The 21,388-nt window shown below is 44.4% G+C and overlaps 2 protein-coding genes across 2 annotated transcripts; both read left to right on the top strand.

Annotated features, from left to right (window-relative positions):
• The first annotated feature begins 6,588 nt into the window (after window positions 1-6,588).
• Window positions 6,589-7,527, top strand: LOC136115638 (olfactory receptor 14I1-like). The gene has a single exon (XM_065861848.2). The coding sequence runs from the start codon at window positions 6,589-6,591 to the stop codon at window positions 7,525-7,527; it is 939 nt and encodes a 312-aa protein (XP_065717920.2).
• An 8,406-nt stretch (window positions 7,528-15,933) lies between these two features.
• LOC136111739 (olfactory receptor 10A7-like) lies at window positions 15,934-16,890 on the top strand. Its single transcript, XM_065856082.2, has one exon. The coding sequence runs from the start codon at window positions 15,934-15,936 to the stop codon at window positions 16,888-16,890; it is 957 nt and encodes a 318-aa protein (XP_065712154.2).
• Window positions 16,891-21,388: the final 4,498 nt, after the last annotated feature.

Raw genomic sequence — 21,388 nt, 5'->3', positions numbered from 1 at the left:
AGCCATAAATTGAAGTGTTTTCATTAAAATCATTGCACAAGAGTCCAGGGAGTATTCATTTCTACAAGTCAGTCTTCTAAGTCTGAGGAAGAATTTTAGGCTCAGTCTATTGTGAGCGGAGAGAGCAAGAGGGTCCAGAAGGCAATTTTCAGACATCTTAATTACCTGCTTAAGATGAAGATGAGTTATCATTAACTGATTAGAAAACCTCGTGCATGTTTTAGGTACCTTACTTAGGGCATTTGGCGGCACAAAATGATTCGTTTGTTTGCATACATAACAGTGTCCAGTTCCTTTTGAAAAGTCCCAGGGTTACCTGACCGGCCTCCCATTGTGTCCCCTGGGGGCAATGGTCCTCCACAGAGCCTCCCAGTCCTTTGTAGATGTCTCATTAGTCTAGGAATTCTAGTAGATATTTCTGATAGTGCTTAAAAGTCAGTAGAACAACTCAGTGGCATTTTACACCTTATGATCTCCTGTCTCATCTCCAGGTTGCAGGAAGCTGTGAGTACACGTCCAATCTGCCAACACTGTATAGATGTGTAGATGTCCTGCATACTCAGTAGCGCAGTCGAGGGTTAAGATTGCAGGGTGACAATCAAACCCTGGCAGATGTGTTGTTAACCTCCTCTTCCCCCTTCATTTACCCCTTTTACCCCTCCCTCTCCCCCCTTCCCACTCAGCACAGGCGATCGGGAGGGAAAGAAGCACAGAGAGAAGAGAGTTGGAAAAATTAAAGATGTTTTACTAATGCTACTGATAAGAACAGAGAAAATAATACAAAATATACAAAACCAATCTTGAAAATCCCAGCAACTGCAGAGCCAGCACCCAAAGTCCTGGATCAGACTCTGCAGCCAACCGGAGCTGGATTCAGTCTCTCACTGGCCTCCGTTCGCAGGGACGACCAGCAAGGTCCTCTCCTGATGTCGGCCATAAGCAGAAGGGAAAAGGAAAAAGGCACAAGATCCTCGTGATCTCCCACTTTTATATGAAGCATTCACGTGAATGGAATGTTATACACAGTTGGTCAGTTTCTTTGTCACCGGTTTCTTGTTGCCCCTCTCGCAAGATGTCCATCCGTGCTTATCGATAAGTTTGCATTCCATTGCTAGGTTTACCAAAACGTGTGTCTGGTTCTCCAGGAAAATGCAGCTAATATGAAGGCTTTAGCTGACAGGCAAAATTCACTGAAAGAGAAACTTGTTTTTAACAAAACCAGGACAAGTGCCTAAGATATTATTAGACACCTGTGTTTAAGCCACTGAATTCCAACCCAGTTGTCCAAGTGTAAGTTACTCACGACAAGTGTGATTTTTCTCCACCTGAAATCTACATATCTGTCTTTTTGGTTTTGGTTTTGTTTGGTTTTGGTTAAAGGATAGTCCTAAGCAATCCAGGAAACCAATTCTTCTCATGTAATTGAGGTATCTACCCTAGCATGAGATGAATCATGTCCTGTAAACATCTTCTATGTCTATTGTTCAAAAAGGGTTTCTAGATGATTTGGTCATGTAGCTGTCTACAGGAAAGACACCTGAGGAGCTATTCACAAAGGCCATGTTCAGACAATGATGCTCATTGTCAGAGCTCCCCGTGACTGTGCCTGTGCTGACGTGTTGCAGCAGGGTCACCCACCACAGAGCTCCAGTCCTTTAGCTCTCCACTCCCCCGCAGATTTCCAATTTTATTTTCACTGTCTTTTTAGGCTCTGAAGATCAGACACAGAAATAGAAGAAGGAAGAGTCACTGCTTCATGCTCAGTAACTTCTTCTACAGTGTGGATTCATTTGCCTTTGCATGCTTAGCATTGGATTTGCGTATTGCTCAGAAAGGCAGTGTAGAGTTCATCTTAGAAACCAGTGAGGAGGGGTAGCATGCAATTGAGAGTGGAGATCTTATTGAGCCTCAATGAATCCTCTTCTTTGGAAGAACACCCAAGAAAAAGGGAACACGGGCTGATTTCAGGAAGAAGGTTTTGGACATTCTCGCTCATTACTTTCGTGTGTGTGCTGTGCTATTTTCTTCCCTCAAAACATTTTTACCTGTCTAAAGATGAGTTGGGGATGGAGAATCAAACAACACTGACAGAGTTCATCCTCCTGGGTGTTATTGATGATGATCAACTGCAGTGCATGCTCTTTACCATCCTGTTAGTCACCTACATCTTGACATTAACCAGTAATATTCTCATTATCACCATCACCCTGATGAACCATCATCTTCAGACTCCCATGTACTTCTTCCTCAGGAACTTTTCCATCTTAGACATTTGCTTTACCACCACTCTTGTCCCCAAAGCACTGGCTAATGTGGCTTTAGGCAAAAAACAATTTCTGTAAGGCACTGTCTCATTCAAGCTTTTCTCTACTTCCTGCTGGTAGCACTGAGTTTTCCCTGTTAGCTGTAATGTCCTTTGACAGGTACGTGGCCTGCAAACCTCTGCAAACCTCTATGCTATGTGACCATTATGAGTTCACAGCTCTGCGCCCTGCTGGCGATGACTGCCTGGACTCACGGGGCTGCCGCATTCTTTGTCCATCACTGGTGTATTTCCAGATCCCATTCTGAGATTCAAACACCATTAATCATTTTTTTCTGTGACAACACACGAATGATTCAGCTCAAATGTGGAAACACCAGGGTCCTAGAGTGCATGAATTTCATCTCAGCAGTGTTTATCCTACTGGGCAGCCCAGCTGTTACAGCTGTATCCTACATCAACATCATTATTACTGTGTTCAAAATCCCTTCTGTGACTGGCAGACAAAAAGCCTTTGCGATCTGTGCCTCTCACCTCACTGTGGTGTCTGTCACATATTGCAGCTGTATTTTCTTGTACCTCACACCCACCCAGACCAACAGACTGGACCTCAGCAAGTTGGTGTCTATCTTGAACACCGTGGTGTCTCCTCTGCTCCATGCATTCATCTATAGCTTGAGGAATGCACAGTTTCAGGTGGCGTTAAGGGAGAGCATTAAATGGAATATAGTAATTTCTAAATACCCAGAAATTTGAGGTGGTGTTGAGTGTGACAGAAAATGGTTTAATAACATTTCTGTCTCTCCTTTAGCCAGCCATTTTCACTGACATACCTGTTCCTACACATCCATCTATCCACCCATTCATCCATTCATCAGTCCACCTACAAACATTGTCAATAATGTAAATTATTTAAACCTGTTCTTTCAACCTCATGCCAGACTGAATGTGAGAATGACTTCTCCAAGCCCCAAGCCCACGCAAAGAGCAGGAACCGTGCTTCTGTAGCAGCGCTGTGGGAGCTGACAGACCACATGTACGTGCTGCACGAGACTCCCTCCCCCTGCATTAGGCTGCGAGGCTCATTTGTACAGCCACCCTCCCTACCTCAAACATATTTACTTATCCTGGAAGCATGTCAGCCTCTTCCTTTCAGCATTTACAGTGATTGCCGCAGCTGTTCGCACTCCATTGGTGTTTGTGAGAGATCAAACACTAAGTCAGTTTTAAAATCTTTGTATTTTCTGCTTTGGTGTGAAACAAAGGAGGTGAAAATTGAATGTGAAACCCGAAGTGCGATCATTCCTACAGGGCACGAGGGGAAGGGCATAACTGATTCAAACTCAAGAACCAAGAGAAGGTTGAAAGGATACAAAAGACATTGAAGGGTTAGATCAACCTGCAGAGGGCAGAAAGAACTCCTTTCCCTTCATATTGGACCTGTGTCACTTTTCCTACAATCTACGGCTCCTTGCAAGAGAGACACAAGAGTTGTTTGACAACTTCATTTTCTGACGAAAAGTTGCAAAACCTGAGAACTCCTCCAGACACAACTTAGAATAGAAATACTGGTGTTATCTTTACCATAAAGCCTGACCTTGTCAGCTGGGCGCGGGTCTTTCACCGGAAGCTGCTTGCTGTGCCAGTGCCCTTTTAACCTCTCCTGGCTCCAGCAGTGTGCTTTAATCATTGAAACCCTGCAGGAAAACCTGGCTGCTTGAGGTGGAAGGTTGGGGAAAGATCAAGGTCCTGTCTAAGTGTGGGCAAGAGCAGGGACCGTGAACCACTGAGCCCATGTGGCTGGTGTGCCAGGAACTGGAGAGCCCAGTCAACCTGCCTGAGTAGGGTAAGAGACTTGTAAACCAGGCAGTGAATTGGCCATGAGTTTGGGCTGGGTACCAGATGTACCTCAGGGTTCAGGAGCTGGCTCCTGAAGGGACCAGCAGGACACCATTTCCCACAGCATTCTCCTGGAGAAGCTGGCAGTTCATGGCTTGGACTCTTTTTTTTTCTCCTCCTCCTCTGCCTGTCTGAGGTTTTATGCTCTTACCAGTGTTTTCTCAGGGGCACCACCAGCTTGGCTGATGGGTTCAGATGTGCCCTGCTGTGGGTCTATTCTGGAGCTGCCTGGAACTGTCTCCAGCATGGGGGCAGCACCTGGCACAGCTGTGGCACAGAGGCCACATTGAGACGTGTCAGAGAGCTTGTACATCCAAAAGCCCAGGCATCCTTTGTGATGTCTACCAACTCCCATCTTATGTCTAAGTCACACTAGGGCATTGCAGAAAATGACAGACATTTCTTTAAGTACCTGCATCAGATAGAATTTTTAAAATAAAGAGAAAAAAAAAATGTAAATTGGGTGATCTAGGACCAAAAAAAAACCCTAACCCCCACTTTCCTGCTCCCCCAAGAATTTCTTTACAATTTATCAAGAAGCATTTCTTCCCTTTTTTACAATGACAAGACAGTCAGCTCTGGTGTCAACCAGTGTACTATGAATCCACATCCCACTATATGTGCAGGTGCATCTAAATTTCTACTTGAGACCGTAACTGGATTTTCATTATATGAAAAGCATTCTGTTAGCAAGTTATCTGTTCTGACTTTGTAGCTGAAGAACGCACCAGGGATTCGCTTTGCATCTGTGCTTCTGAGCTTCTCTGCAGGCCTCCAGAGTGCCATTCCCACAAGCCTGGAGAGAGACATTAATAGACTGTTTTCTCACAGCATTGATCATATTCGTGCACTGGAGCTGTGAGGCAGGTGTACACAGCTCTTTGTAAGGTAAATTGATTTGTGTATAGTAGAGTCTTGAAGTTCGTCCTGGCATTAAGGTATAAGGACACTGCGGTGAGTGCATCTTTCATACCTGGACAGCACAGCAGCATTTCTAGTGTCTCAAACGATTCATTACTGAGTCATTCACAACGCAGCGCCGTTTGAGAGGAGCAGAGGCTTCACATCTTGGAAACACATGCAAAAGGAGCAACATGTTAGGTTTGCTATTTCAACTCAAGATAGTAACACTAATGTGGTTAATGGAAAATAGAAGAAACTTCATAGAAATTGAACAAAGTTGGAGCATTTTGCTCTGTATTTACTCCTACCGCAAAAAGGCTTTTTTGAAAGTTAATTTTGCAGGCATTTTCAACATTTTGGAAAAAATAACAACTAGAAATTATTTCTCTCTCTGAGAGTGGATGTGCACAACAGGACCAGGCTGAATCATCTTCTGGAGGTGGGTGAATCACTGACTGAGAAGAAAAGTGGGGGCCTAGGTCTAGATATGGACCTAACTAACTTTAACATCTAAAATTGCCCATTTAGATCTTGATTAATCGTGTTGCCCTCCTTTTATTAGGAGAGGAGATGCTGGGCAATGAGAGAGGGTTTTGCAGTCCATCCTCAGGTAGGACATTCACAAGAGGTCACAGGAATCCATCCTGATGTTTTCTCTCCACTAATCCTGCTTTTCTCTCCACTGCCTCCTGCTAAAATCACCCTACAGTGGGAGTCAGATACTTCAATGTGTGTGGTCAGTGTGTTTTGAGATGCCCTAAGGTTACCGATACATTGATATTGATGCATGAGACCGTAGGTTACCTACCGCTTTCTGACAAGTGGAGTCCCAGAGGCGACATTCCAGGACATCTCAATCAGTTATTTCTGACTCCATTTAGGCGCCAGTATCTCACCCAAGGCTGATGAGTCACACATCATAAGAGATAATCTCTCAACAGGTCTAGCTGGGATTAGGATAAATACTCTGAAAGCACCATGTTGAATAACTGCAGACATGTTGGGACTCATGTTTCTATCTGGATATATTTCAGAGGGAAAATATATGTTGCACTGGGTTTTCATGACAGAGATTATGGGATCTCATGCATATATAAAAATAGGTGTGTATATGTATGAGCAGAAATATGTATTGAGATAATGACAAGAACTGTGGGCTGTTTATATAAACATGTATACTTATATATAAGTGTATAATATTTACAATATACATAATATGCATATATAAACCATATGCAGACTACACGCATATATATTATATATGTACCCATACCGGTGTATATTATATATACATAGGCATGCACATATATTTTGTATATGGATCTATAATTGCTGGGGTATTTGTTTCTGAGTTACAGTTTGGTCCATCATGTAGGATTCGTGCGCTTTGTCTTCAGTGAACAAAATGTATTTAGGGCAACTGTGAAATTCAGATGGTGGGGAGACTATGGAGCAGACCATGAAGGCTTAATCAAAATCCTTGACTTTCCCTTCACAGCTTTCACCAACATGCTGGAAATAAAATGTCCAACCAAAGCACTGTGACAGAATTTCTCCTCCTGGGATTCTCTAGTACTCCAGAACTGCAGATATTCCACTTCATGGTATTTCTGGTAATTTATCTGGCTACCGTGGTGGGAAACTTTCTCATCATTGTCGTCATAGCTTTCAGTAATCACCTTCACACTCCCATGTACTTCTTCTTGATGAATTTGTCTGTCTTAGACATTTCAACCATCTCTGTCACTCTCCCTAAGTCAATGGCCAATTATCTGTTCAATACCACATCCATCTCCTATTCTGGCTGTGTTGCCCAAGTCCTTTTCTTCCATGTTTTTGGTGCTGCTGATCTTGCTTTACTCACTGTCATGGCATATGATCGTTACATTGCCATATGCAAACCTCTGCATTACAAGACACTCATGAAGGGGACTACTTGTATCCACATGGCAGCCAGTGCGTGGCTCAGCTGCATCCCTTACTCTGCTCTCCACACTGGGAACATATTTCATTTATCCTTCTGCAAGTCCAATATCATTGACCAGTTCTTTTGTGAAGTACCACAGCTTCTCAAACTTTCCTGCTCTGATTCATACTTCTGTGATGCTGGGGTTCTTGCATTTAGTTTCCTTTTAGCCACCTTCTGTTTTGTTTTTATAAGTATGTCCTACATTCAGATTTTCACTGTGGTCTTGAGAATTCCTGCCAAGGAGCAACGGCATAAAGCTTTTTCAACCTGCATCCCTCATCTCATTGTGGTCTCCTTGTTTGTTAGCACTGGTTCTTTTGCCTATCTTAAGCCTGTCTCCAGCTCCTCATCAGCTCTGGATTTCATAGTTTCTCTTCTCTATTCTGTGTTGCCACCAGTGATAAATCCAGTCATCTACGCCATGAAGAACAATGACATCAAAACTGCCATGCGAAAATTAACTGTCCACAGAGTATTATGCAGAGATAAATAACCAGTTTTTCTTCATTAGGCATCCTCTGTGTTCTTGGTAATGAGCACTTCATTTTCCAATAACAGAAAATTAATATCATCAGGATCAGAAGAAAATATTTGTTTTGAGGAAGATTGTCTAAAGATTTCATTATATGTGTAATTTTGGTGACCGCAGCTTTTGCAGAATGACGTATCAATAGCGGAACAAATGCAGGGTAATGCTTGTAAGCACTTTACATATGCCTGCCTGCCTATGTCGCTGTCTCACCTTCCCTCTGCTTTCTGTATGCTTCTGGAGTACAGTCTATAACCAGGCTGTTGCGGAAAAGTGATGCATCGAAGAGAAAGGCTGCCCAAAAGGTCAGGACATTCATTTGCAAACCCAGAGAGGTGTTTTGGTGGTGTCCATTTGGTTATGTCACCACTGGAATGTTTGTTTTTTCTTTATTGCGTCACCTACAAGAAGTACTATTGTGACAATAGTGCAAGATGTGTCTCTGGTTTATCATCACTTTATGTCTAAATAAATGACTGCTCACAAGATCTGCTCTGTGATTCATCTAAACTACCTGTGTATTTGCACATCTTACTTTTTCAAAATAAATTAACTCTCCCTTCCATCTCCTCCCACTCTTGCCCAACACCCTCACAGAACAGAATCACTGTGCTCTAATTTTGAGCAGCTGAATCATTTTAGTTCGTGGAAATCCTCAAAATTTTGTGTGTGATTCTAAGCACTGAATCTAACTTTTGCTTTCAGATCAGCTAACCCCACGAGGAGAAATACCTATTTATTGTCTTTGACTGTGCAGGGAGTGTGGAGGAGTGATTCAAGTAACTAAACAGCTACATTTCAAATTCTGCAGGGTGCTTTATTAGGATTGCAGTTGCTGTTTCTGAAGAGCGGCTCTCGTATTGGCTTTCTGCTGTGTTCTATTCCCATGCAGGTTCAGGAATTACTTTACTCATCCTTGGGGCAGCCTCACCTCAAGTCGTGTGTGAAGTTTTGGGCCTCAAAATGTAAGAAGGATATGAAAATATTAGCATATGTCCAAAGGAGGGCAATAAAGATGGTGAAAGGACTAGAGGGCAGGACTTAGGAGGAGCAGCTGAGCATACTAGGTTTGTTCAGCTTGGAGAAGAGGTCAGTGAGGGGTGACCTCATTGCTGCCTACGATGTCCTCATGAGAAGCGGAGAGGGTGGTGCTGATCTCTTTTCTGTGGTATCTGGTGAAAGGAGAGGAGGGGATGACTTAAAGCTGCATCAGGGGAAGTTCAGACTGGATATGTGGAAAAAGTTCTTCACTGAGAGGATGTCCAACACTGAGACAAGCTCCCCAGGGAAGTGACCATGGCCCCAAACTTGTCAGTGTTCAAGAAGATCTTGGACAACACTCTTGGATATATGGTTTAACTTTTAGGTTGCCCTTTACGGGGTCTGGAGTGGGAATGATGACCTTCGTGGGTCCCTTCTAACTCAGTATATACCATAATTATGTGACTCTATGACTCGCCCAGGTGCAAACATCTACCCTGTAAAAGACTGAAATTAGCTGAAATGAACTGTACTTAGACATACGTTTCTAAAAACAGTTCCATAGATCTACTTTATGAGCAACAGAAAGAAACAGGACTTTCCAAGGTGTGGTACAATTCATTCCAGCTCAGATACAGAAGCTGCATGAGATGGGTTTCCCTCTCAAATGCTTACTGCTTGTCTTTAATACAGAAAGTAGTTTCAGGATTCTGTCTTAGAAACTGATGAATTTTAAGTGAAGTGATAAGAAACTCATCTACACGTACAACGAAGGCACAGAGAAACAGTGTGAGGAGGAGTTGCTTGATTAATAACCTACCCTGGCTGCTCCCAGGTCCATCACAGGAGAGCCACCAGCCCATCAAGGCCCCATTTCCACAAACCCAGAAGACCACAGAGGCACAAAGGCCAGCAAGCGAACACGAATGACTCCTGAGGAATGAACACCTTGTCCAGGCTCCTCGCAGGTCTGCCCAAGAGTCATCAGCCCCATTGTCCAGGCATGAAACCCATCAAGATGAGTCCCCAGGAGGAGCTCTCCAGTTCACCTTTGCGACTAACAGGGCAGGGTTGGTGCATTGGGGCGTGGGACACATTAATGGGGAAGGACATCCTGACATAGAGGGGAAGAGCATTTTGGGATTAGACAGGGTTTATTGTGGGATGTTTAGGGGGAAAACCAAAGGTGACCAAAGGGAGGGATTTAGTGATGGGGAGCAAGAAGTGTGGGAAAGAGATGCAAAGGGGAATTCACAGGTAAGCAGGGGCTATTTGCTTGGTACATTTGTCTGACCATGCCCTGCAGATCACTGCAGTCTGTCCTTCATATTTCCTTTTATTTCCTTCGTAAAATCCACCTTCAACTATTTTACAGCAAGGGGCTCTTTATTCTGTGTACACGTGCGTGTGCAGCAGTTTGTGGTGCCAGCAATGGGAAGAAGTTCACGTGTATGAGTGACTGTGGTTACTAGTGAAGATAAAGCTGGACTAGCCAGTGAGTAGGTGTCACTGCAAAGTTTTGCCACAGGGCTGAAACCAGAGACAAGTCCTGTCTTTCACTGGGGCCACAGAAGGTTCATAGAATCATACAATGAGACAATGGTTTGGGTTGGAAGGGACCTTGAAAGATCATCTGCTCTAAGCCCCCTGCCCTGGGCAGGGACATCTTTAGATCAGGTGGCTGAAAACCCTGTCCAACCTGACTTTGAACACTTCCAAGCATGGGGGATCTATAACTTCTCTTGGTAAGCTGTTCCAGTGTCTCATCACCCTCATTGTAAAAATTGTCTTCCTTCTATCCAATCTAAATCTACTCTCTTTCAGTTTAAAATGGTTGCCCCTTGTCCTGTCACTAGACCCTGATAAAAAGTCCCACTCTCTCATTTTTATAAGCCATCCAAATATATTGAACAGCTCCAATAAGATCTCCCCAGATCATTATTTTCTCCAGGTTGAACAAGCCCAACTCTCCCAGCCTTTCTTAATGAGAGAGGTGTTCCACCCCTTAGATCATTTTTGTGACCCTCCTCTGGACCTGCTCTAACAGGTCTGTGTCTTTCTTGTACTGGGGACCTCAAAACTGGATGCAGTTCCACTGGTGATGTTTCACAGTCTAGAGCTACTGCTGACACCAGTGATGTTATTGTAGCAACAGTCATAAAACATTTGTCCAGGAAACAGATTCAAGGCAGAGTCAGGACTTACAGTTCATCTGGTCTCTGTAATGTAATTGCCAAATACCAGTCACAAGACATTGCTGCTAGAAGCTAACATTCAATAGGACCCAGTGACCCAAAGAAGAACATTTTGTGCAAGGCAACCACTAGCAGACATTCTCCAGCCCCTGTCAGGAAGCTGGTCAGCATTTTAGGCAGGATAGTGGAGGTGTGAACAGTCTCCAAGGATGACATCTGTACATGGATGACAGTACACAGATGAGTAAAGCTGCTGATCGGTTACACACTGAGCAGTTACAAGGATGTTCCCCTTCCTTCCTTCCTTCCTTCCTTCCTTCCTCCCTTCCTCCCTTCCTCCCTCCCTCCCTCCTTCCTTCCTTCCTTCCTTCCTTCCTTCCTTCCTTCCTTCCTTCCCTCCTTCCCTCCTTCCCTCCTTCCCTCCTTCCCTCCTTCCTTCCCTCCTTCCCTCCTTCCCTCCTTCCCTCCTTCCCTCCTTCCCTCCTTCCTTCCTTCCTTCCTTCCTTCCTTCCTTCCTTCCTTCCTTCCTTCCTCCCCTCCTTCCTCCCCTCCTCCCCTCCTTCCTCCCCTCCTTCCTCCCCTCCTTCCCTCCTTCCTTCCTGTCCATTAGGAAAACAAGGAGAGAGGAAAAACTGAAAGCATCCAGAACAATGCAGCAGCAAGAATTTCTGTGTGATTCTGTTTGACACACTTAAATAATCCCTGCTATGGGCATGGTCTTCATCTCAATTTGCCTCTGAATCTGTTATATTAAATACATTTTGCTACCTTGGAGTGCAACGAGCACAGATTATGTTCTTTCAGGACCTTAAAAACCCGCAGTTTTCTAACTGTATTTTACATGCAGATGCTCTCCTGCCATTTGCTTACAGTAGAGTGCAACTCCATATTATTGGAAACACATTTGATTAATTACCTCCTGTGACTGTAACTACAAAAATTTCCTGTCGTTCACTGTTCTCACAAGAACATGTTATTTTCTTAAGATACAATATAATATTTTTTGACACTTGATATAATTTCTTTTCATTGACCAAGGCCTTGTAAATAATAACTTCCTTCAGTATTTTCCTGGAAGTTACTCTCAAAATTCAGAAATGTGTTATCTGGGTATTCCTTTGTTTGGTAGTAGCCCCTACTTCCTTATAACCACTGAAAAGAAACATAGAATTGCAGAATCATAAATCATTTTGGTTGGAAGAGACCCTTAAGTCATCGAGTCCAACCATAACCTAAACCTAGCACTAAACCATGTGCCCAAGAACCTCATCTATGCACCTTTTAAACACCTCCAGGATGGTGACTCAACCACTGCCTTGGGCAGCCTGTTCCAATGACTGACAGTCCTTTCCATGAAGAATTTTTTTCCTAATATCCTTGGTGGAACTCGACACCATTTCTTCTTGTACTATCATTTGCTATTTGGGAGCAGAGCCCGACCCCCCTGGCTCCAAGCTCCTTTCAGGCAGTTCAGAGATCAGAAGGTCTCCCCTCAGCTCCTGTTCTCCAGCTGAACCCCCCAGGTCCCTCAGCTGCTCCCATCACACTTGTGCTCCAGCCTCTCACCAGCTCCGTTCCCTCCTCTGAGCTCTCTCCAGCACCTCAGTGTCTTTCCTGTAGTAAGGGCCCCAAAACTGTCCCCAGGATTCAAGGTACAGCCTCATGAGCATCAACTAAAACAGGTACAACTAAGGCATCATTCACTAAGATAAAGGTCAAGTATAAGTCAGATTGTTTTTAGCAGTGCCTATTTTTTTCATAGATTATAAATGGACTCTTGATGACAAAGTGAAATGTCTATAGTACAGTTTTATGTTAAATTTATGTCAATTGTATCTTGGAATACTTTCACCTGAGACTGGCCAAAATGGACTAGATCAGAGGACTAAGAAGTATTATATAATGTAAAGTTCTGTCTGAGGATAGACACAAATCTAATTTAAATGGGGATCCCATACAATTGAATGCGCAGGACAAGATTTCAAAATACAGGTGTACAGAACATCTTTGCATTTCCAGCAAATCTGTGCATATTCTTGACTACACACCCCAGTATGACAATAGCATTTCTCATGAACAGACAGCCTTGCTGACATTTCCATATATAGATTAACTGGAATAGCAGAACCATATTTGTGAATTTTTTAACATTAGTAATTCTGTTGAAGTCACTGGTGTTACACTTCTCTACATTCTATTTATAAGCAGCCCTAAATAATAGGACTCAGATTTTTTTTGCTTTAATTCAGACTCAGAACAACACTTACAAGGGCAGAACCTGATTTTTTTTGAACTGGAATTATACAATTATACATCAGGTTTACCAGAAATAAAGGTCCTAAGTTTTTCTTCTTAAGGAAAATCAAATGTAACTATTATTTGGGGATGTAACTATTATTTGGCCTATTATTTGGGGATACTATTATTTGGGGAAGGCAAAGCAAGGCAAGGAGTGAAAGATTCAAAGTTAACAAGTAGTCATTTAAGACTGAATATTCAAATGTGAGTAGCTACAACTGAATGAAACCTCTACTACAAGAGAGAGCAGTGCCCATAAAGGCATCCAGTCCAATTAGATGAAGGCCCTAGGTTACATAGGCTAATTCTGTCCTTTGGATCACACATCCCTTGATGCTTTCAGCTATTTTTCAAAGCTTTTCAGTTAGCAGTGATCATCAGCTGGTTTGGGATTCACAATTCACAGTGTTAGACACGTAAGACATGATAGACCTAAGTCTGAAGGACTCACTCTGGTCCCCTTTTGCAGAAAATGGATGGAAATTTGCCATTGAAAATACCATTTCATCTGCTACTACAAGTATATGATTGGTTTGTTAACTCCTATTGCCCATAGAGGGACCATTATGTTCTGACTGACCAATTATGACATTTCTAAAATAATCTGAAATCCATCCCACCCATAAGGGAAAGAGGGATTTCAAGAAAGTCTATTTAATGTCAGAGGAAGTCATGTGTCAGAGGTAGCTCGGTTGTTCTCTTCTTTGCCACACACACACATGCACACAGAAGATGCATCGACGTCTCTACCTTTTCAGCTGCATCCAGTTCAACTAGATTAAAACAACTTTAACAGATACCTTTTTTCTTCTCTACTATGAGGCTACATTGGCAACTGGAATTATGATATCTGTGTGAAAGGCAAGTAAATTCCATTTATGGTTCTTTGGAGAAAACTTGCCTTATGTTCATAGAATATACCAGGTGCTAATCTCCCAGGTTATTCAAGCTGTGGCAGAAGAACATCTGCATTGAAGATACAATTTACAATCTGCAGTGTGAGCTGACTGTAGGAGCCTTCAGCCCAGCACTGTCCCTAATCTAAGAAAACAAAGGAAAGTCTTCTATTGAAATTCACATGATGCGTGTTGGAGGCACTGGATGGCAGAACTGCTGAAGGTAGGACACACTTCAAAATGCTATTGTGAATACATAGAGCAAATCCAAGGAAGAACTAAAAGCAAAATGTAAAGGTTCTTATAGCCACTAAACAAGAATACACAAAGTGAGAGTTGTTTCTGAAAGGGATTCTGCATTAGGGAATAAAACACTAATCTGTCAGTAAAATAACGACTGCTGTGAGTTTTATTGACTTTAATTAACAGCTAGTGACCAAAGCAATAGTATAAAATTTTCATAAGGGATCGAAGAGCAGAATGAGGTAGATTCTACTTTGGCTACATGGATTCAACAAGTTAAGAAAACTAGTGTGAATGGGTGGCATTACAAACTGCAGGGAATATTTAATGTCATTCTCTGTTCTGTTTTGCACAGGTTATGTTGATGTATCTCACAAAATTTGCAGCTTCAAATAACAGTGTTCTTTCATTTCTGTGTTAATGGAAGCAATCAAAAGCAGAAAGATTCCTTTAAAATCCATCAGACCTTTAAATGCCTGAGAATGTTAGGAGTCTTTTTATTGTGTTTGTAAGTTAAAATCACCTGTGGTCCCAGTTCCACAGTTTTCCATTTCATGTTCTTGTTAGAAAACCTACAGAAAAAAGGCATCTTGTGTGAGTGAAGTTATAGCAGAAAGATGGAGTTATAGCAGTAGGACTGCATACACTGATCTTGTTTTGAAGATGTGTCCTCTCTGTGATGTGATCTATTGACCAGGTCCATGTATGCACAGTGGAAAAGGTGCTTCCCCCACATCCTCATGTATGGATACATTTCTGGGGCAAAAATGCATTCTGTGCCTTGAGATTTACTTGTGTAGTCCAGTGGCTGGTCTGAGGAATGCAGAAATAATGACCACTTTCTCCTCTGTGACAGGCTCATCTCTCAGTGCATCAGTTTCCCACTCTGCGCAGTAAGAAAACACAAAGGTGCTGCGGGTGGCACAGCACTGTATGAATATCCTGTCAGCACCACACACAGTAACTCCTCAGGATAATGAGGCAATGTGACTAATGAAGCAGATGATAATTAACTTCACCCTCTACACTTTCTCAGCATTCTGCACGGATACCTTTCCCTCTAATTATTCCTTCTTCTTTTGCATACCTATAGACAGAATTTTAGTTTGTTTTAGTATGGTGTTGCTGTCTTTGGTCTGTGGGTGTTTCAGTTGCCAGTTGGGGTTTCTTCCAGTGACAGGAGTTGGCTTACGTATTCCCCTCCCAGCTTCTGTTTGTCCATTTAGGTCTGTTTTCGCTGGAGTTGGGCTCTTTGAAGACTTTCTGTCGCACTGGCAGCTGGGGAAGGCTGTCTGACCAGGTCCTGGCAGAGTGCAAGCATGTGCTTCTGAGAGGAGCTGTGTCCGCTGCTCCCCAAGGTAGCAAAATGCTTTTGCTTTCTTTCGGCTGAGGTTGTCTCAGTGCAGAAAGTGCCTGTGGCACCTTTGGGGACCACAGACCTGACATTTGGGGCGACCACAATTAACCCTACACCCATAATGGACCTAACCCTTTAATACCAGCTCCTCATAGTTGTATCACTATCACTAGTTGGGGTCACTACCCCAAGCTATGACACCTAGCGAGGACTAACATGGTACATTTTCAGCACGCACATCCATTGCCTTCTTACTTGGTTCAGGTAAGCCAGCTCTAGAGCGGCACCCTTCAATCCAGTGGTTCTCTGGGTATTCCCAAGAGATTCCTCACTTCAACAGTTGGCTGTAGCACCATGATCAAGATTCCCTCTGACAGTCTGTCCGTTTGATTCCTCCCAGATGAAGTCAACAGAAGGACCAGAATCAGGAAACTACACTCTGCTGACTGAATTTGTCCTCTGTGGATTGTCCAACCACCCAGAACTGCAGCACTTGCTGTTTGGCACATTCTGCTTAATTTACGCCATCACCATCATTGGGAACCTTCTCATCTTCATGGCTACAGTGCATCACACCCTCCACATGCCCATGTACTTATTCCTACGGGTCCTGTCCTCCCTGGATATTTCCCTAGCATCGACTGTTGTTCCCAAGATGCTGGTAAACTTCCTGTCAGAGGACAGGAGTATCTCCTACATGGGCTGTGCCACACAGCTCTACTGTCTGATTTTCTTAGCAGCCACTGAGTGGTACCTTTTGGCAGCCATGGCCTATGACCGTTACATGGCCATATGCAACCCCCTTAGATACGCAATCACCATGAACCGCAGAGTTTGTCTTTCCTTGGTCCTGCTGTCATGTTGCAGTGGTAGTGTTGTGTCTGTGGTGCAGACTGCTTGGGTGTTCACGTTGCCATTTTGTGGACCAAAGAAGATCAACTACTTCTTCTGTGACATTCCCCCCCTCATCATGCTCTCCTGCACTGACACCTCTTCATATGAAAAGCAGATCGTCACAGCCACAGTGCTGGTCATCTTCACACCATTTTTTCTCATTCTCGTATCCTATGCCTGCATCATCTCCAGCATTCTGAAGATTGCTTCTGCAGAAGGCAGACTCAAGACCTTCTCTACCTGTTCCTCACACATAATTGTTGTAACATTGTACTGTGTAAGTGGGACCTTGATTTACTTACGGCCCAAAGCCAGTTACTCTCAAGATGCTAAGAAATTTCTGCCTCTCTTATACACAACCATAACTCCTATGTTAAACCCCCTGATTTACAGCCTGAGGAATAAAGATGTGAAAGACATACTAACCAGAATGATGGCTGAGCTGACGAAGAAAGATCCATGAGTGTGCAGTTTAAAAATGTTGTTTCTATTTTTGGTGGATGTGTAAGGTTTACTAGCTTACTGGAAAAAGAAACAGAAGCAAAGAGATATTTTATACTTAAGAATATTTTGTCCTTATTCTCAGCTTCAGAAGCAAATTATTTAGAATTTCCATTTCTATTTCTTCCTTAAGAGTATGAAGTGTATACCAGATATTTCTTCAAAAACAGAGCAGAAAGAAACCAACCCACTTCACATTTCTTCTTCAGTTATTCAAGCTCGAAGTTCTAACTTTCGTTGCAGGTGTTCAACTGCCCTCTCACTTCAGAAATATTCCTTTACAGTGAACTTTTCAGGATAAGCATACACAAATTAATAGTGTGGTGGGTTGCTTTGATTTTTTTTTCCTTGTTATATGATTTCCATTCCTTCCAGCAGAAAATTAATCAAATGAAAGTGATAAAGAAATCACCTCTTTAGGATTTTTTTTTTTAAATTGAGGGTGAGGACAAAAAAAAGAGGAGGAGAAACCAATGCTCCTACCTTGTTTCCAGCAAGAACTAAACATCTCATATAGTACAGTGCCCACAAGCATCTTGGAGTTTACGTCACGGGATGATTAGTATTCTGCATCTCTCAGCTGGAGAAATTCATCCAGGCATGCTAACAGGACAGTTCCAAGAGGAACAGCTGAGATCCACAAGCACACAGAGAAAAGGCATGCTACAACCTTGGAGTATTCATTTGTGAAAGGGGGAGAGAAACAGCAGTAGCTTTCTCTGAGAAAGAAGGAAACTGAAACTAGTCTCCTGTATGGCAGAGAAAAGTTCTGAATATATAAGTGACCATGTGAAATTGTGGTATCACTCTGTGCCACTTCACCTGGTTATCCGAGCACCTGGCCAGATTTCCCAGGTAGCTCCTGTGTTTTGTTTCTTCTTGAGTGCAGCACAGGGGAAGCTTCCAGCCCTGTAGTCACAGAATCCAAGAATGTCAGGGGTTGGAAGGGACCTGGAAACCTCATCCAGTGCAAGCCCCCCATGGAGCAGGAACACCCAGCTGAGGTTCCACAGGAAGGGGTCCAGGCGGGTTTGAATGTCTGCACAGAAGGAGACTCCACAGCCTCCCTGGGCAGCCTGGGCCAGGCTCTGACACCCTCGCTGAGAAGAAGTTTCTTCTCAAATTTAAGTGGAACCTTTTGTGTTCCAGTTTGAACCCATTACCCCTTGTCCTGTCATTGGTTGTCAGCGAGAAGAGCCTGGCTCCATCCTCCTTTATATATCTGTAAACATTAATAAGGTCACCCCTCAGTGTCCTCCAAGCTAAAGAGCCCCAGCTTCCTCAGCCTTTCGTCATAAGGGAGATGCTCCACTCCCTTCAGCATCTTTGTTGCCCTATGCTGGACCCTATCCAGCAGTTTCCTGTCCTTCTTGAACTGAGAGGCCCAGAACTGGACACAATATTCCAGATGGGGTCTCACCAGGGCGGAGTAGAGGGGAAGGAGGACCTCTCTCGATCTACTGACCACCCCCCTTGTAATACACCCGAGGATGCCGTTGGCCTTCCTGGCCACAAGGGCACAGTGCTGGCTCATGGTCATCCTGTTGTCCACCAGGACCCCCAGGTCCCTTTCCCCTACACTGCTCTCTAATAGGTCATTCCCCAACCTATACTGACCCTGGGGTTGTTCCTGCCCAGATGCAGGACTCTACACTTTCCCTTGTTAAATTCCATCAGGTTATCCCCCGCCCAACTCTCCAGCCTGTCCAGGTCTCTGGATGGCAGCACAGCTTCCAGTGTCAGCCACTCCTCCCAGCTTGGTGTCATCAGCAAACTTGCTGTTAGTACAATCAATTCCCTCGTCCAAATAGTTAATGAATATATTGAATAATATTGGCCCCAGTACTGACCCCTGAGGCACTCCACTAGATACTGGTCTCCAACTGGACTTCGCACCATTGACCACCACTCTCTGGCTTCTCTCCTTAAGCCAGTTCGCAACCCACCTCACTACTCTATTGTCTAGACCACACCTCCTCAATTTAGCTGTGAGCTCCTTCCCTCCCTCCCTCCCTCCTTCCTTCCTTCCTTCCTTCCTTCCTTCCTTCCTTCCTTCCTTCCTTCCCTCCTTCCCTCCTTCCCTCCTTCCCTCCTTCCCTCCTTGTCAAAAGAGGGCAGACCTGTTATATGTGCATATGTGTATTTGTCTGTCTGCGCTCACCACATCCTGGCAAAGGCTTGAGGCTTCTGTTTGACTGTGTTTGCTGCCCCATCCTGCCAGGCCACTTAGTTCAAATGGTGCCTGCACATTTGGGATCTCTAAGGTCAAGGATAGCAGGCTAAGGTCCAAATTCACAATGAGTTGATCATGATATTTGTAAATTTGGTCTCTTACCTGAGAGAAAGTAAAATACAGGAACACGGATGTGCAAGCATAGGAATTTTGCTATGGGGATCCTTAAAAGCAGTTGCTGGTAAACCAGGATTTCTACTAGGAACAAAGAATCATATTTTCAGCCTTTTATCAATTCAGCCACTCTCAGTTTCATCAAAAGAAGCTCTCTCCCCAGGAGTTCTGCTGATGAAGGGGTCCTCCAGAATCCGGAGGGTTATCCAAGTACAGTTTAAACAAACAGACAGCAAGGATGGTTGAATAAAGACAAGAATCTCTGAAAGCACCAGAGAGAGCTTTCTCGGCTGAGTACAGTAAGGAGAATTATACTTGCCCTTGCATTTGGTGGTGAGTGAAGTCCAAGCTCCAGTGTTGGGTTTGGACCTGCTGACTTTGCTTCCTTTTGCTCTGCGCAAACCCTAGATTTACATGAAAAAGTTACGTTGATTCTTGTGGAGTCGTTTGAGATGTAGCTATGTTAACACAAACAGGTTACAAAGCTCTAAGCCAGGCACTTGCTATGTGTTTAACCCTTCAAGCGCTAGTTCCCTCTGCCATTTCCCCGCAGCCTCCCGGGTGAGCCGCGCTGGAGCGGGGCCGCCCCTGCAGGGGTGGAACCGCGTTTAGGAAGCGCCTGTTCCCAGTGACCGGGGCGGGCGGCGGGGCCGGGGCCGGGGGCTCCGCTCCATCCCGCGGCCGCAGCGCTGCTGTTGCCGCACTCCCGCCCCCGCCCCGCCGGGTCCGCGAGGCCTCCCCGGCCCGTTCTCCCCCGCCAAGCGGTTCGTGTCTCAGGGGGCTCGGGACGGGCCGCCCGTGCGCCCCCGCCACCGTTTGCTGCCCGGGACCTGCCTGCGCTGCTCATGGGGGACCGCGGCTTCGGCTCCGAACATCCCCGTGTCCACCCCAAGCACGTTAGGAACAAATACAGCAAAAGCTTTCCTTGGCTTTTACTTGCCCTACCCCTTGTTGCTTGAGACACATCAGTATTTCAGCTGGGCTGGGACATTCAGGTAATTCCTTCTCACTTTCCCAATTTATGAGAAAAACAGCTGGGCCAAGTTTCTTGCGACTGCCGTGCATGGCTGGGTCGGGGACAGCCAGGCTCTCAGTCTGTCCCCATTACTCTTTTTCCAGAAAAGTATTTCTCGCTAGGACCCACCAACTACACCATGTTTTGCCTCAGGAGGAAGGTGCAGGTTCACTACGAGCCCAGGAAGAAAGACACTCAGATTCATTTGAAACCTATTTCCTAGAGAAAATGACAATAGCACAGATAACCTTATGCCATGCCAGATGCTGGTAACCTGGCTTGTGCAGCATCCAACGGGTCTCCAATCAACACGCAGAATACTACAATGTGCATGTTCTAGAGCCAGCTCTGGTATAACGAGCAGGCTGAGGTTACCCTGCGGCCAGGGAATTTGTGCAGCCCAGCACAGGCCTGAAGGCCAAGCTGTATGTGCAGCACAGCACAGTCCTGTGCTGCCTCAGATTAACTGCTACGTGGATCATTAACTCCTCGATGTACAACGGTCCCTCCATCAGAATCACTACAACAGAAGATGCACATCCCTCTTTCGCTTCCTCATTCTATCCCCCCTCACGTCCCCCTGGCTCTTCATTCCTTTGTCCCATTCCCACCCTCTCCTTCTGTGCCCTCTGGGAAACCACCTTGTAGGGGTTTAGAAGTTAACTCAAATGTATCTATTTTAAATACCTACATTTATACTGTTAATCTTCAACTGAATCCTACTCTTGCACTAAGAGGAAGAGGTTCTTCCTCTCATTAATATTTAAATTTAGGGGTGAGATTTAGTTTTTGAAATCTGGGTGTCTAGTGTAATTTTAGATGTCCTGTCATTTCCAAACTAGACACAATACCTTTGCGAGGACTGCTCGCCTGTGCTAGGGCTCCTCACTGCAAATGTCCCTTCTCTGTCTCATGTTTTTACAACTGAGTTAAGGCTCTGTTCAGTACTGGAAGAGTTCAGACCACTGACCTGTACACAGATCTTCTGGTTTCAGGTACCTAATTGACAGAACTGCCACAAACTGGGCACTTTCAGTCATCTTCTCCCTCTTACTCCACACAACTGTGCTTGCTCATCAATTCCTCCAACACCCTCCT

The sequence above is a fragment of the Patagioenas fasciata genome, chromosome 22 (assembly GCF_037038585.1).
Source record: "Patagioenas fasciata isolate bPatFas1 chromosome 22, bPatFas1.hap1, whole genome shotgun sequence".
Classification (NCBI taxonomy): Eukaryota; Metazoa; Chordata; class Aves; order Columbiformes; family Columbidae; genus Patagioenas; species Patagioenas fasciata.
This window is presented reverse-complemented; position numbering and strand designations above follow the sequence as displayed.

What these genes read in the sequence shown, in the direction of transcription:
- LOC136111739 (XM_065856082.2), top strand. Translation starts at nt 15,934, where the DNA reads ATGAAGTCAACAGAAGGACCAGAATCAGGAAACTACACTCTGCTGACT.
- LOC136115638 (XM_065861848.2), top strand. Translation starts at nt 6,589, where the DNA reads ATGTCCAACCAAAGCACTGTGACAGAATTTCTCCTCCTGGGATTCTCT.